General features: G+C 48.4%; 1 protein-coding gene across 1 annotated transcript in view; it reads right to left on the bottom strand.

Moving 5' to 3' along the window:
* Positions 1-14,798, bottom strand: part of Esyt3 (extended synaptotagmin 3) — a 42,888-nt gene continuing 28,090 nt past the window's right edge. The window contains exons 9-23 of the mRNA XM_021636621.2: positions 13,136-13,306; positions 12,614-12,696; positions 10,971-11,019; positions 10,435-10,524; positions 9,889-9,951; positions 9,744-9,806; positions 9,182-9,250; positions 8,753-8,839; positions 7,931-8,080; positions 6,216-6,709; positions 5,549-5,647; positions 4,926-5,057; positions 3,412-3,517; positions 2,220-2,269; positions 1-1,909 (exon numbers count right to left, since the gene is read on the bottom strand). Of these exons, the coding sequence (XP_021492296.2) occupies positions 1,870-1,909; positions 2,220-2,269; positions 3,412-3,517; positions 4,926-5,057; positions 5,549-5,647; positions 6,216-6,709; positions 7,931-8,080; positions 8,753-8,839; positions 9,182-9,250; positions 9,744-9,806; positions 9,889-9,951; positions 10,435-10,524; positions 10,971-11,019; positions 12,614-12,696; positions 13,136-13,306 (1,746 nt within the window). The 3' untranslated portion in view covers positions 1-1,869. The remainder of the gene's footprint in view (positions 1,910-2,219; positions 2,270-3,411; positions 3,518-4,925; positions 5,058-5,548; positions 5,648-6,215; positions 6,710-7,930; positions 8,081-8,752; positions 8,840-9,181; positions 9,251-9,743; positions 9,807-9,888; positions 9,952-10,434; positions 10,525-10,970; positions 11,020-12,613; positions 12,697-13,135; positions 13,307-14,798) is intronic.

Genomic DNA, 14,798 nt, shown 5'->3' with positions numbered 1-14,798 from the left:
GAAATATCTGTAAATGTTTTATTATACATCAAGTAGCCTGTGGTTCAATTGGGATATGAATTAAAACATCATCAAACAAAATATTGTAGTTGTTTAGTATATGACCTAGTAGAGAGTTTGTAAACATTAATTAATGTTATAACACTAATAATTGTTTTTTTTCCAAAATAAGGTTTCTCTGTGTATCCCTGACTGTCCTGAGACTCGCTCTATAGACCAAGAGACAGAGCCAGGTGGATCTCTGAGTGCTAGGATTAAAGGCATGTGCCACTACCCAGCCACAATGAGAATGGTTTAAATGGGAGGTGCTACACAGGAAGAGGCCATTTCAGTACGGACTTCCATTGGAAAAGGTGGCACAGTACCTGGACTATTCTGTGACCTCAGGATGCTGCTGAATGAACACACATCTGTACCTGAGTACATAGCAGAAACCAAAGACCAGGCTATCTCACATTTGATAGGTGAGTTAAAGCTATGAATATATATTACATAAATCTATAATAAATAACAAATAACAATACTGTTTACTCTAACTTGTAGGTTATCTTTTGTTCAGGCAGGCTAGCCTTGGCGTCCCAGGGGTTGGGATTATAGGTGTTGAGCCACCGTGCCCAGATGGAATGTTGTTCTTTTTTTTTTTTTTGACTCAATCACACTTCATAGCCTTGGTTGGCCTGGAACTCACAGAGTCCACCTGCCTCCCAGTGCTAGGACTAAAGACATTCGTAACCATACTCAACTCCATTGCATTCTTTAGAAGAGCATCAGAGAAGGGTCTGGGAGAAGGGAGCTCATTCGGTAAAAGTGCTTTGCTGTGGCAGCCTGCCCAGAACCTATGGAAAGGCATTAGAGCCAACTCTGTCACAAGGTTGTCCTCTAACCACATGTGTGCCGTGACACATGTTCACCCCTGCTCACACCCTACAAAGAAGAAGAATAAATAAAAACAAAAGCATCACTAAAGACAACAGGGAATGTTGTCTGAATGGGTAAAAGGTGAAGAGGATATGACCTTGACAATCACCCTAGAAACATCAGAGAACAAAAAGTCTATTTGGTCTTACAAACTGAAATGTGTAAAAGGCACTTGTTTAAATATACAATTTACATATTTTCCTTTTAACATGTATTTTTGGGTGACCCATCTTTCTGTCGGAACAGCAGGACTAAGTCCCAAACTTGTCTAAGAGAAATACAGAAAGCCCCTTCCTCCTAGGAAGTGACTGTTCTGCAGCTTCAAGCACCCAGAGCTCAGACGTAGACTTGGGACTGGGCTTAATTCTTCCTGTGGAAATAATGCCACATGCCAGAGGTTTGTCCCTAGGCTTTCCCAGAGCATTTAACTTGGTATACCTAAGGATATCACTCTAACACCATTGCCTCTAGGGAAATACACTGTAGCTCCAGATCAGAATGAGGGCAAATGCTAGGCTTCCAAGCATCAGGCAGCACCTGGAAGGTCTCCAGCAGTGTTAGCTCTGGGTAGTTTTAATTCTGGCCACTTTTTATTTCCACAAAAGAATATCTTCCTTTGGTCAGAAACTGCCCCAGAATGCTGGTAGCTGCCCTAAACAGAGCCCCCACCAGCGCCGTGTTGGGGACAGGGCATTTTCTCTTGCATACTTTCAGGCAAGGCCTAAACAATTACCAAAGTGAAAAGTCACTACTGAGGGCTTGGTGCCTCATTAAATACAAATACCGCAGTCTCTTTGTGGATTTGAATTAATCAAATTAACAGAAATAGCTCTTGCTCTACTATCCAGTCATGCAGAGTTCATACAGTTCACACTCCCATCAAATGTGTGTTCTGATTTAAATGACAAAATGCACATATACTCTTTCTGACATCTTGGTGATAACAGCTCATCATTGGCTTCTGGGCTGTCCGTCTCGAGTCAGTTCATACCTGGAAGACAGTTGGGTTTTGACTTGTGTTAGTATTGAGAATGTGGGCTGCAACAAGACGGCAGCATGGTCCCTGTGGAGACCGCAGACCCCCGCTTTCTGGGAGTTGCTGGCCAGGGTTAATGCTACAGTTACAGAGGGCTTCAGGCAGACCCACCGTCAGCAACACCTAAGAAAAGGGGGTTACTTTGTCTCCTTTTTTTGGTAACCAAAGCATCTGAAATAATACTAAGAGGGAAAGAATTCTGGGACCAGAGCAGCTGTGTGAGATATGGTGTCTTACATAGTTAACAAAGGAAAAGCACACTCACCACTGTGAAAAGCCCTTAATCAGATCTTCTTTTGATAAGTCAATCAGCACCTAAACAACACACATAGTTAGTGCTTTTCCAAGCTGGGTTCAGTGGGAACACCCTCCGGTAAGTTGGGCTGAGCATAAAGGCTCTCCGTTTCCAGCAGGAGATTCTCTTTTTTGAAACAATTTATTCTTGAGAGTTTCATCCATGCATACAGTTTAATATAATTGTGTCCCCACATGCCCCTTTTTCCTCCTCCAGCTCCCAGCAGAGCACTACACCATGCCCACCTCCCAACCTCATGTCCTTTTTTTTTAATGACCCAGTAAATCTAATTAGTGCTGTTTATTTGTGCATAGTATGGCAACCTACCAGTGGCCAGGCCCCAACAGAAGATTGACTGTCCCTCCCTCAGCAGCTATTAACTGCCAGTAGCTCCTCAGCTATGGCTGGGGCTCTCTGAACCCCTACACAACCCATCCATTTTTCTTCCCTTTCCAGAGAGAATGCAAACACTGGCCCCAGCGTTTTAGAAATAACTATTCCTATCCTGCACGTGGAGTCTAAGTTTAAGGCCAGCCTGGTCTACACACTGAGTTCTAGGCCAGCCAGAGCTACATAGTAAGACCCTGTTTTCAAAACAGAACAAAAGCAGTTCATGTTTGGAACATGAATTTGAGATATTCAAAGACTATCTTCAAGAATAATGAATGTTATTAAAAAAGAAAACTTACTCTTAAAAGTAAGCATAATAACATCTGCTTCATGGGCAGAAAATACTGTTAGTTTCGTAGAAGTAGGCATTACAGAGGTGCGTACAGAAGGTAGTTATTAAAAATAAAACTACGTGTATGAATGCCACGCAGGAGTCTTGGCACACTCTTGGGATTATGTTTCCACTACTTTTAGATAAAATTCTGTTAACACAGAAACCTTGACCTAATGCTATCCAAGTGATCTGTTTATTAAAAAAAAATAACCAATATGTAATACCAGAGTAGATGCTACATACTTATGGAATATTGAATTTGGGTACTTTCAAGGTTAAAATAATGTCTATACACTAATTTATATTTCTATATTCGGTCTGAAGAAGATAAAAACAAAACATCCTTTCAAGGAGGCTGCCCCTCCTTACAGTCAGTTCTAGTAAGAGCTGGCACCATTCCATAAGGTGTTAGGACACAAGGGAATGCAGACTACTCACTTTTCCCAACTCCTTCCTTCTATGTGAGCCAAGAGGCCTACTGTTCTTCACGGCTACATCCAGTGACCTCTTCTGTACTTCTTCCATGGGAACAAAAAATTCAAATCTTTAAAAGTCAAAACATTAGAAATGAGATTTACATGCAGTTACTTTTGTTGAAAACACAGTCTTTCTTCCACTTCCCCATTACAAGAGCTGGCTCCTCGGCTCTCCATGCATCTTCATCACATGTATGTTCATGTATGTTGGATGAGCTTTCTTGCAGGATCCAGGCAGTGTCAAGAGACTGCCTGAGACAGGGCTTTCAGATGGCTGCTCTTTGGAGTGTGTCAAGTTGTGTCCCGACTCCACAGTGACTGCAGCTTTGCTGCTCCCCTCATCTGCACCTGCTCAGAAGAATACCTCACCCCTCTCTGTTCTGACAGCAGTGGATCAGGATGCTCGTAAAGTAGGCTTACAGAAAAGACTGATTGTCTTCCCTCAGAAGACTGTGCACCAGCTTTGTCATGACTCATCAGAGGCCCGGGAACCTTACTTCTGGGTTTCTCTTTAGGCTGGGGTCTGCTCAGTTTGCCTTCAGCTAACCCGCGAAGAATTACTAACAGAGTGTCTTGATAGTTGGGTGTTAAACTCCCTCCTGTGTCCTGCTGTGGCCATTTTAACATCTTTGTATGAGTGCATCAGAGTTCTCCTTCAAAGAATAGCCCACTTGTGTGACTGTAGGATGACGTGCCTGGCATGGTACTCAGTGTATGCTGGATGAGCTTCCTTGTAGTCTTTTTCAATGAAGATAGACGTGGACCAAAGAGGACTCGGTTTCACCCTCTTAGAATAGTTATGATTGGTTAAAATAAGAAAAGTAAAGTCATGTTCCCAACCTAGCTAGAAATGTCTTCTCTTAGGTCTGCAAAGCAGAGGAGGATACAGTAGCTCAGTGGTTAAGAGCACCTGCTGGTCTTGCAGAGGATTTGAGCCCAATTCCCAGCACTCACATCAAGCGGCCCAAGACCCTCTGTAACTGCAGCTCCAGAGGCTCCAACATCCTCTCTGGACTCAGAAGGCACTGCTGCACACACGGAATGCACACATGCACATAAGAAAACTTTTTAAAAGGCTTGCTACTACTGGATTCTATCATCAAAAGCAAGAAATGTGCTTACAGCCCTCCTATCCGTGTTATCCTAAGAGACATGGACGAAGATAAAGGGTCTCTCTCACCTGTCGTAGAAGGAAGGACAGGCCAGAGAGCTGAGAGAAAGAATATATGCTGTTCCACCAGTGGGAACATTTTCTCCTCTAAGGACAGCAAGTGTGGGTAGCCTTGATCACAGTTTTGGATAGATTGCCCTAGCAGCTCTTTTTCCCACTAAAAAGTGAGGTCAGACCACATCGTCCTCTTCAGCCCAGCACCCGCCCCTCCCACCCCCATATCAGGCAAGCTCCAGCACACCACCAGTGCTTGATACTCAGTACTATGAGAATGAGTGAGGTTTGCTAAGCCCCACTCTACTCACGTCTCATCAAACAGGGGCTCCAGGGTCTTCCGCTTTATTGAGGTCTTTTTTCGGCTTGCCCATCTCCTTTCTGGCAACAGGTAGATGCGAACATAGGGGTCAGCTCCGCTGCTGGTGCATGGTGTCAGGTTTCTGAGGCGCAGAGAAAAAGGTCCCTGGTGTTTACACATTGAAAGTAGTCACCTGGGAGAAGGCTGCAGCAGCCACTAGGGATTAGATGGGCTGGAGGATTAAATCCTCTGTACTCTAGACAAACAAAGGCAAAAGCCTGCAGAATTAAAGGATGCCAGCTGTGTTTTTTAACATTTTTGTCCTGTCTGCGATGGAGCCAAGGATTCTATACCGAAGGAAGTTGGTGGTTCCTGCTTAGGAAGACCTACTTGCCATTGGCCACCCCGGGAACAGTAGCTCAGTAGTATCTGAGCAAAGCCCTTGACTCTTGAATCTGGCAGCACCAACAAAGAAGGGCCACCCAACAGGTCCCTTTGAGGATTTTTGCCACCCAGGGCTGTGTGTCCTCAAATGTCACTTAGGAGTACATGCTCCTGCCATCACCCTGAGCACCCTGCTCTGTGGTCACCTGATCCTTCCGAAGGACATCTCTGCTCCCAGACTCTCGTTACCTGCAGCCGTTGACTAGCACCCTGAGACAGCGGCGAAGACACACATAGCGCACCGTAAGCTGGATCTCACCCAGCCGCCGCTGCCGGGGATCCCCGTGTCTGTAAACAAAGGGGCCTGTCACCGTAAGAACTCCTCCACCTGAATTCAGACAAGAATGCCCAGTGTGACAAAAACAGACTCATCCGGGTCAGTAATTCTCTGCAGGGTTCCACCCGGCATTCGGTGTAATTATCCTAATTCTCAGTTGAAAGCATGGCCTGCTCCTTATGTCATGGTTGCTCGCAGGGCTTGAGGGTACTGGGATTTTATAATGGTCTTGTCTGTCTGGTAGGGTTATTACAAAGACTGAGCTGGATCAGATGACATGCTAAGTCCATAGGAAGCACTTAATACGTGGCGGCCATTTATGTAAATCTACATTCTAAACTTTTTATGGAAGGACCTTAGCAACTGAAGTGTATATAGCCAGAGTTGTAGCCAACAGTAGGGCTCCCCTCATCCCCCGCATCCTGTGTTCGTCCTATTGTTCCAAGCTGCCCCTTGCAAAGACATTTTCTGAGAAACCTAAACTTGATCAGGTTGGCAAATTCCTATCTACTTTTCCATGCAAGGACCTACTTTTCATGCAAGTTATTTTAGAAAAAGATCAAGCAGAGAGATGCATACTCAATGTCGAGGCTGACATCTGCCAGGTCAAAGCAGGAAGAGGCCAGGGAGTTGAGTGATGACATGCTGGGAGCCACCCTCGTGGGTGGCCATACGAATGGGAGGGCAGGGCGGCTCATGGGTCTCGGTGACTTGATGGGCCCTGGAGAGTGGGGGCCTGGGACAGTCAGAAAGATGGTAGTTGAGCTCCTTTTCTTCCCCGTGGGCTCACAGGGCTCTTTGGCACTGTCCTTGCCTTTGGGCTCCAAGCCTGTCTCTTGGGGCTGAGGCTCAGGGGCTGGGGTGGCAACAATGGCGGCATCAGTGCCCTTGGAGGCTCCCTTGGTGTCAGAGGCAGGGTCTGAGGCGCAGGTCACATCTTCAGGGCCTTTTTCCTGGGGTGGAGCTTTGTGACCTTGGCTGGCGGCCACCTTCTTGATGAACAGAGGCCCTTTCTTTAGAGCTTCGGGCCCAGTGTATGGGCTTCCCAGCTCTCGTTCCTCCACTCGTAAGAACTGGAAGCAGATGACAGTGTTGTTTACAGCCCGGGCTTACCATCTCTCTCCTCCCCCTTTCTCCTCAATTGTCAATCAATAATCAATAAGAATTCCTAGGGAATTCTATTCCCAGAATTAAACACAGGACTGAAATCTCTTTAGTAATAAAAGTAATTTAGAATAAAAGTTACACCAAGCAGCAAAAACAATGAAACGTGTCTTTCAGCTTGTGTTTAGTTTGGGGGAAAGTCTTTCTGAAACATGCCATCTGAGAGACCTGTCCTCAAAACTTTCTAGTTCATACTCAGACTTACTATGGATTTTAAAAACCGTTAAAATTAATGTGATAATGGATCCAGGTTTGTAATGCCATGTGGTACTCTACTGGAGCAAAGCTAAACCTCCCCAGCAGAGAGCAGCCTTGATCTGTGCCATCAAGGAACACTGAACACATTCACAGAAGAATCACCCTGAAAGCACAAGCTCAATGTATCTTCCTTCAAGCTTTGTATGATATCCCAACATCTAATGTGGAAAAACAAATTTACTCCTAGACCCTCAAGATCTTCAGAACAGAGTTAACAGATTACAATGTAAACATTTCAAATGACTAAAGATGGAATGGTAATGTAGACATGAAAAAGACCACGTGGATTTGGAAGGGATGAAATTAAAGATGAAAAAAAAAATCACTGTTGAAATAAAAACCATACTGAAAAGCAGTAAAAAGGCAGTGATTAGGAAGATGGTTCTGAGGAGGTTAGCTGGGAATTGAAGGTAAGGTCTGGAGCTGGTGCATGAAAGAGCCAGGGGATAGTGTGTTGGCATGGATCAAGGATAGAAAAAAAGGCTAGCATGGAAATTCTAGAAGGAAGGATTAAACAAATGGGAGAGGCAGCGTTTGGACCAGCAAAGAGTTGATGGCTGGTACATTTTTGTGGAAACATCTCTTGGCCCCAGAGAGACTGAATTTTTGGCAGACCTCACAGCAAAGTTAATAATATCCCTTGAGATCATTTAAGACTGTACTTAACCTGCTATCCTACTGTGTACTTAGCCTGTGTAAGCTTTCATTCCTTAATACAACATCAAGGAAGGAACTCTCTGAGGTTGTCTTTGATACACTGGCCCAATGAGTAGATGAAGACATAGCCTCTCTCCTGGCTTTTACATTCAGCAGGTGCTCAGTGCTGGGGCCTGTTCACCCCAGCCCCACCCACTGAGACCGGAGATATTTACCCGAAGCACCAGCTTCATGGAGATGAGGCTGTCCAGGCCTGAGTGATCCAGCTGGAAGCGCTGCTCAAGGGTGAGGTCAGCACAGGGGAGGATCTGGCACAGGGGAAACTCCAGCACCCCCAGAGCACACTCCAGGTCGTCATCCAGCACCTGGGAAGTGGGCCCGCCACAGAATGAGGGGAGAGCTGGGCCCACAATGCTACCACTGCCTTCTGGTCCTGGTGAGTGTGGGCTTACTCAACAAGTATGCAACAGTTAGCATCTGGTGGGAATGGGAACAGGCCAGACCTTGGGCCTGCCTAGAACCTAGGGAAGAAAGTGACTGAGAGTAGAGGTGATCGTGGTCTGCACGAGGCCAGGCTGGCATACACCCAGGGCCAGTGGGTCTATTGTGCTACTGTAGGATAGGACGTTTAGGCTTAGTTACAGACTCCAAAAAGATCTTACTGAGCTCAACCACCTGTTAACTATGAGCTCTTGGGCAGATGGTTACTTTGGCCTCTATTTGCTCATGTGAAAAGGTGGTATTTCTGCAGAGCTTTTGTAAAGGTTAGACTCAAGCACAGGACCCTGTGTGTAATTGTAAAGATCAATTGTAAGACTGTCCGGACAGAAGGACTTAATGCTTTGTCTTCCCACAGTCTCCTATGTGGTGACCTTGGGCACCAGCCTTGAGGGCCTGAGGGTTTGCGGGGCCTCATACGCTCCCACACCCAAGGAGGCTGACGGCTGGAACTGCCTGGGCTACACAGAAAACTCTCTCCTGCCCTTGGCCTAGAAGTCTCCCAGTTGTCCCCAGGGCCCAGCTTCAAGCAAACAAACCTTCAGGCAGAGCTGCTCAGCTGCCACGCGGTGCACGAAGAAGGGGAACACCTGGCTCCACACAGGGTCCTTGCTGTGGGGACAGGTCTGAGAACGGAAAAGGGAGAGACGGCCTGAAGGTCAGCTTGGGCATGCTCTGCTCAGCTGGGGCATGGCCCCAGCTGCTGTGAGGAGCCTGGGGACGGTCAGCGTGGCAGAAAAGGCATGGCTTCAGAGCATGCTCCAAGGTAAACCCTAACTCTACTGGCCAGTTCTTGATGGAGTCCCTTTACCACCACAGTTTTGAGCTCTGGAATGATAAAGCCACGTAGGGAAGGGATTCCAAAGGCTTTCTAAGCGATCAGCATGAGAGAGCTCCTTTCACTGTCTCTCCTTAAAAGGGGTAGGAGCTCTATTTCCTTATCTCAGGCCCACGCTTAACTGTCTTACCTTACTTGTAAAGGTCTTCTTGCCTACAGATAGCTTCACATATGAAGAAGGGTCTCTGCTGGCCTTATTCTGTAAGGGGGAAACCCATAATGTTGAAAGTAATATTTTCAGGGTGGGTCCAAGACAGCCCACTGCCCCCCCCCCATTCTTGTACCTCCCCCGGATATATCAGTGGGTTGTAGAGTAGCCAGTGTCTCCTGTTGGGGAAAAAGCTGCCTGCTGTCCAAGGCTGCACTATGGCATGAGCACTGTGCAGGACTACCCCTGGGGAGGAACCCCAAGCTGCAGACCAGAGGCCAAACTGGAAACAAACGTTCTGTTCCACTATGTACAGGCCCTACACCTTCTGGATCCTTTTTATAGAATGGCAAAACTCCCACCCCAAACAGTAAGAAAACCTGGAACATATCACTCCAGGACTCTAGGACAGTGGCTGAAAATAAATTGCTAAGCCTAGTACCTGGCTCTCTACACCCTGTGATCTCGGGCTGTGTGACAGGCAGGCCCAGGTTGTAGTTGCTTCAGGGAAAAGGAATCAGGTTCTCAAGCTACGGTCACTAACCTTGGCAAACCTGGAGAGTTTTTTGGCTCGATATTCACCATTCAGGTAGTCAAAAGGGTTTCTCTGCAGCACAAGAACTGGGGTTAAAGCAACACACAGGCATTTGGCAGTGATGAGCGCAAGGCAGAAGTACACCGTGACTCACCGGCAGGTTGCAGGCATTTTCTAAGTAGACCACGAGGATGGCGGTGGAGAGGCCACTGTGGTCCTGCAAACAGACACAGCCCTCGCTGAACACTCCCAGAATCAGACATCTGCTCAGGGCAGAAGGAAGCCAGCCTGTCCTCATGCTAACAACCTAGCTTTATGTTGACTGAGAAAATCCACAGCAGGATAGGTTCAAGTTAGGCAAAGGTAGGTGTCCCTGTGAAACTTGGTGACAGGTCCAAGCTCAGAGCTCTAAGGACCCCATCTCTCCTGAAAATGAAGTTCGGAGGCTTTTTACTGAGGTGAGCTGCCCCGGTGGAGAGAAGCGTCTGAGTGACACGTTCTCTGGGAGACAGCAGCAAATGGCGGCTTCTCCCTTCTGTGCCTCTATGTGAACACAGCAGGTAGGAGTGGGCTTATCTCCTTTCCTGTCGTTATTTGAACCATCATGCAGAAATGGACTCTCTTCCTCTTCTCCTCCACTTGCACACATTAGGTAGAAACCAGTGTCCCCCACCCTCACCCCAACAACCCTCCCTCTCACCTCCATCAGCGCTTCCTGGTCAGTGAGCAGGGAAAGCCACTCCAGCCGCAGGTGCAGCCTCCCGCTGGTTGTGTCATTCAGGACAAACCACTGTGGGTCCAGAGAAGGAAAGGAAAGCTCAGGGGCAGAGGTGTGCTACCGATGATTTGGGGGCTGCTTAGTCTTGAGACTAGGGGAAAGGTTAGCCAACCCAAAGAGGGCACAGCACAGTGGGACTGGCAGATGTGGGGAGAAAAGTCCTACACTTCGGGACAGTAAAACCCAGGTCCAGCCTATGTTCCTCTATACTGTGACTCCATTGCTGAGTTTCCTTATTTGCTGGATATTTCTCCAAGGAAACCTCTAACTCCAACCATAGCGGGCTCCCTGGAGCCATGTGGGCCTCAACCAACTCTTGTCCCTGAGAATGGGCATGTGGGCAGCCCAGCACAGAGGGGACCTGTTGGAAAGGACCAGATGGCTGAAGTGACCTGCTAGAGCCATGCACTGAAAAGGGTGTTGCTAGAAACCCCGGGGCCTGGGTGTACCACATCTACCTCATCCACCACTCTGTTCGTCATGACATCGCCGAGGCAGATCTGCAGGCTGGAAGACAGACAGAGAGAGAGAGAGAGTGAGCACAACGGTGGCAGAGACGGCTCTGGGGCCCACACTGGACTGTTCTCAGATGACTGAATGTGGCCACTGGGACAGTGGTCTTAGTCATCCCAGGTAAACTATGGGAGACCAACTGCAGCTCAAGAGAAGGAAGAGCTGACTAACCCCCAGAATTGCTCCATCAGACCTACGCTGTGGGGAGGAAGTGGCTCCTGGCCCCAGAGGGGACAAGAGGAGGTCTGGATACATCACCTCTGGGCTTTTTCAACAATGCTGCTGTTGGCTTTTAGTGGGGTAATTCTTCATTGTGCAAAATTGCTCATGCATCACAGGAATTTGGCTTCCTGGCTGGACCTGTGCCCTCTAAATGCCAGAGGCACTTTAACAGTCAGATGCCCCTGTGACTTGAAAACTGGTACCAGTGCCCGGAAAGCAGCAATAACTGGTGCCAGTGCCACGTAGGTGGCAACAACAGATGACGAGTGTGAGAAAGCCAGGAGGTCCCACATCACAATGTTCCCCTAGCCTATCACAAGCCAAACCCCAACCTGCAGGTCCTGCCAGCCAGAGGGAGGATGCAGTTCCCGTGTGACTCAGAGTGTGCATGCCTCCTGCATGTACCTGAACTCAGCCCTGGAAGGCAAGTACCACAAACCTCACTTCCCACTGCGGCACTACACAAACTGCAGTCTCGCCCCCGAGAAACTAGAAATGAGCGGCAGCAGCAGCACCTGGCACTGCGCTGTGTCTTCCGTTTATGTGGTCATGTTTGTGCTTGTTACAGCTCCACAGTCAGGGAAACGAGCTGCACACTGCAGGGGCATGCAATGTGAAAGCTATTCCTCCTGTCTCCTGCTCCATGTCACCCCTCTGCTCACAGGCACAAGTGCACCCTCGGTCCTCTTCTGGGGGGCTGGATCCAGCTGCACTGTGGCTCTCCTTCCCTCCTTGTTAGAACACGGTGATGACCCCAGTCACTTACATAAGCTCTGCATCAAAGTTTTTGTACGGAAAGGTAGATTTTTCAAATGTTTGGCTAGTGCCTTCCGTGGGAGGGTGTTATGAGGCCACAGAGATTTTGGCAGTAATCAGAGTAAAAACCTAGTGTCTTTATAGGTAGTTCCTGGAGGCGGAACCTGTCTAGACTAATTAAGTCTTGAGATTGTGCTGACCAGCCCCACAGGGGTCACGTCAATCCATCTATAGCCTTGAGTTCTGGGCTTCAGCACATGGGGAAATGACCAAGGTTCCTTGGAGTTGAGCACCTACTCATCATGTCACTTTGCTCCCGGTTCTAAATGGGACTCTGGGTAGATTCTCAGCGGGGACATGAGCCCTGGGTCCTCTCTGTACTTCCGCTCTCCTCCAGATCCCATGCCAGGGCTAGAGACCCCTGGGGAGGTTTCTAACAGGACTATAGAATGCCGGGGCAGATGGCCTGGTACCATCACTTTTCCCACAGTGGCCATAGGGGGCTGAAGGTCACTAAGCAGTGAGGGCCTGTGCCTTGTAAATGCTCCAAGGCCCAACCTTGTAGCCCAAGCAGAGAAGATGCTCCAAAGCCCTCATCCCCACTCCTCACCTGCCCAGGAAGTCATCCTTGTCAGTGTCCTCGTCATACAGGTCCACCTCCAGGTCCTGCCCAGGCACTTCATACACCATGAACTGCAAGGACAGAGAAGCATCTCGCCCAGCAGGTCTTGACTGCTGAATCAGACCCTGCAACCCACAGACTGCCAAAGCCCAGCTGAGGGCCCTGTCTATAAGGAAGCGATACCCCTCCCCTGTGGGTAACCAGAGACAACACAAGCACTCCTTAGCACGGTGCCCAGAGGACGCTGGTTGCTACCTGCCCTGTCTTGGGCTGTCACATTCTCCTCACCTGGGGGCTGTGGGACACTGGGAAACTAAGCTGCCCTTTCCTCACCTGCTTTCATTGCCTGGGACCAGATGTCACAGAGCGTGTAGATGATGTTCTAAGGAAGGGGGCCTTGAGGAAGTGGCCCTGAAACCCGTGACTGGTAGGCTGTGGGACCCACCCCTACCCCCCAGCAACGGGGAAGGCTGAAGCTGTGGACGTAACTGCCTATGCGGTGAACCTCACCTCAAACACTTCATTCCAGATGGGGTTCAGGTTCTTGTAGATGGTCCTACTCCGGCAATGCTGCAAGCCAATGCTCACTTTGGCGTAGGGGTCTGACTTGCCTCCGAGCCCCAGGAAATTGTCCTTCTGGACCAGCTTCTCAGCCTCCAGCAAATGGACTCTGATCACACCCTGAGAAACAACCCAGGCCCCAGGTCACACCTGCCTTCTTGATATGCCTTAAGTCCGGGATTCCAGGGCCGAAGGCAGCAGGGATCACTGCTGCCCCCTTCCATGTGGTCTGGAGAGAGATGGCAGCCAGTGACCTAGCCAGGGCCACACAGCGCCTGGTGTGGGAGGGCCCAGTACCCTGGCCTTCCCACACACACTCTTCCCCAGACGTGACAGTTACAGCTGGATCAGCTGAGGATGGTTCTTAGCCTTGCTACAGCACCACTGTGCAACTTGTACATCAACTGAGTGCTAGAGATTCTCCAGGCAGCATGCTGTGGGCCTGCCTGACTGACAGTAGGTCCCTGTATGCATAAATGCCTCCTTCTGTATCACTCACTGCGGGGAAGACCCTTTCCCCACACACTCCTGAACTTGGAAAGTCACAATTCATTGATCTTAGGGTATGCCTCTTTCCTAGAGCATTGCTTTTTCAAATATCAGTAAATGCATACACGTTTTCTTTGATCTACGAAATGACTTTGGGGAATCTATCCATGGCGCAGTGGCAAAAAGATAAAAAAAGACTTTGCCATGGGCTGCTCATTGCACTATTGCTTGTAGCAGCAGAAGTCCAGACACAACGTCACTATCCATCAACAGAGCTGGCGGTGCAGTGACAGTACCTTCCACAATGCAACACTCTGCAGCCAGCAGCAGGAATGTGGAAGCCTCTATCTGTACTGTGGCAGCATGGTTCTGTGACAAAGTTAGCAAGAAGAGCAAGGAAGGGAAATAATATGCTAACATCTGTGATAAGTAACACGTAAGGCCTTTTCTATTGTAGAGGCTTCCAAAAACACACAGATTGTGTGTGTGATGGAATTACCTTATAACAGAAGGGTGGCAATGCCCCTGCTAGACTTCACAGGCTGACAAAAATCCAAGTGCCAGGAATGGGTTACCTCTATTGCAATCGTTGGCCTCACAGACCGCGCCCCCTCCCCCCCCAAATTACAGGCTATTGTCAACACTCTTGGTTACCCTCCAGAATTTGATAAGACCCTGTTGAAGATACCAGATTCCTGAGTCATAGAACATGGAGAAATCAGGCTGGTCCTGACCTGGAAGCTTCATTCTCTACTGCCTGACTTTCATGGTGCTATGAGTGCTACCAGAGGAGAAAAGTAATCAGTCTTGCCCAGCTGTAAACCCTGGAAGCTACTATAACGACTGGCCTGGCAATACATGTTCACTAGTGGCACAGATATCCTGGGAGTAAACAACCACTTTCTGACTGAAGGCTCACGCCACAGGATGAAATCCATACCTGGGACTATGATTGGCTTCAAGAATCTATAGCTAGACAGGCCATGACCCCGGGGGGGGGGGGATATACCACCATTTTGCTAATATAGTATTAAACTGACTCCCAATGACTTTTTGTTATACCCACGCGTTAGTGCATCTCTCAGCCCTCATCAGAGAAGCAGCTTTGTGCAGTAGATGGTGA

This window comes from Meriones unguiculatus, chromosome 6 (assembly GCF_030254825.1).
Source record: "Meriones unguiculatus strain TT.TT164.6M chromosome 6, Bangor_MerUng_6.1, whole genome shotgun sequence".
In the NCBI taxonomy this organism is placed as follows: Eukaryota; Metazoa; Chordata; class Mammalia; order Rodentia; family Muridae; genus Meriones; species Meriones unguiculatus.
Note: the sequence above shows the minus strand (reverse complement) of the source record. Positions and strands in the feature narration are given on the sequence as shown.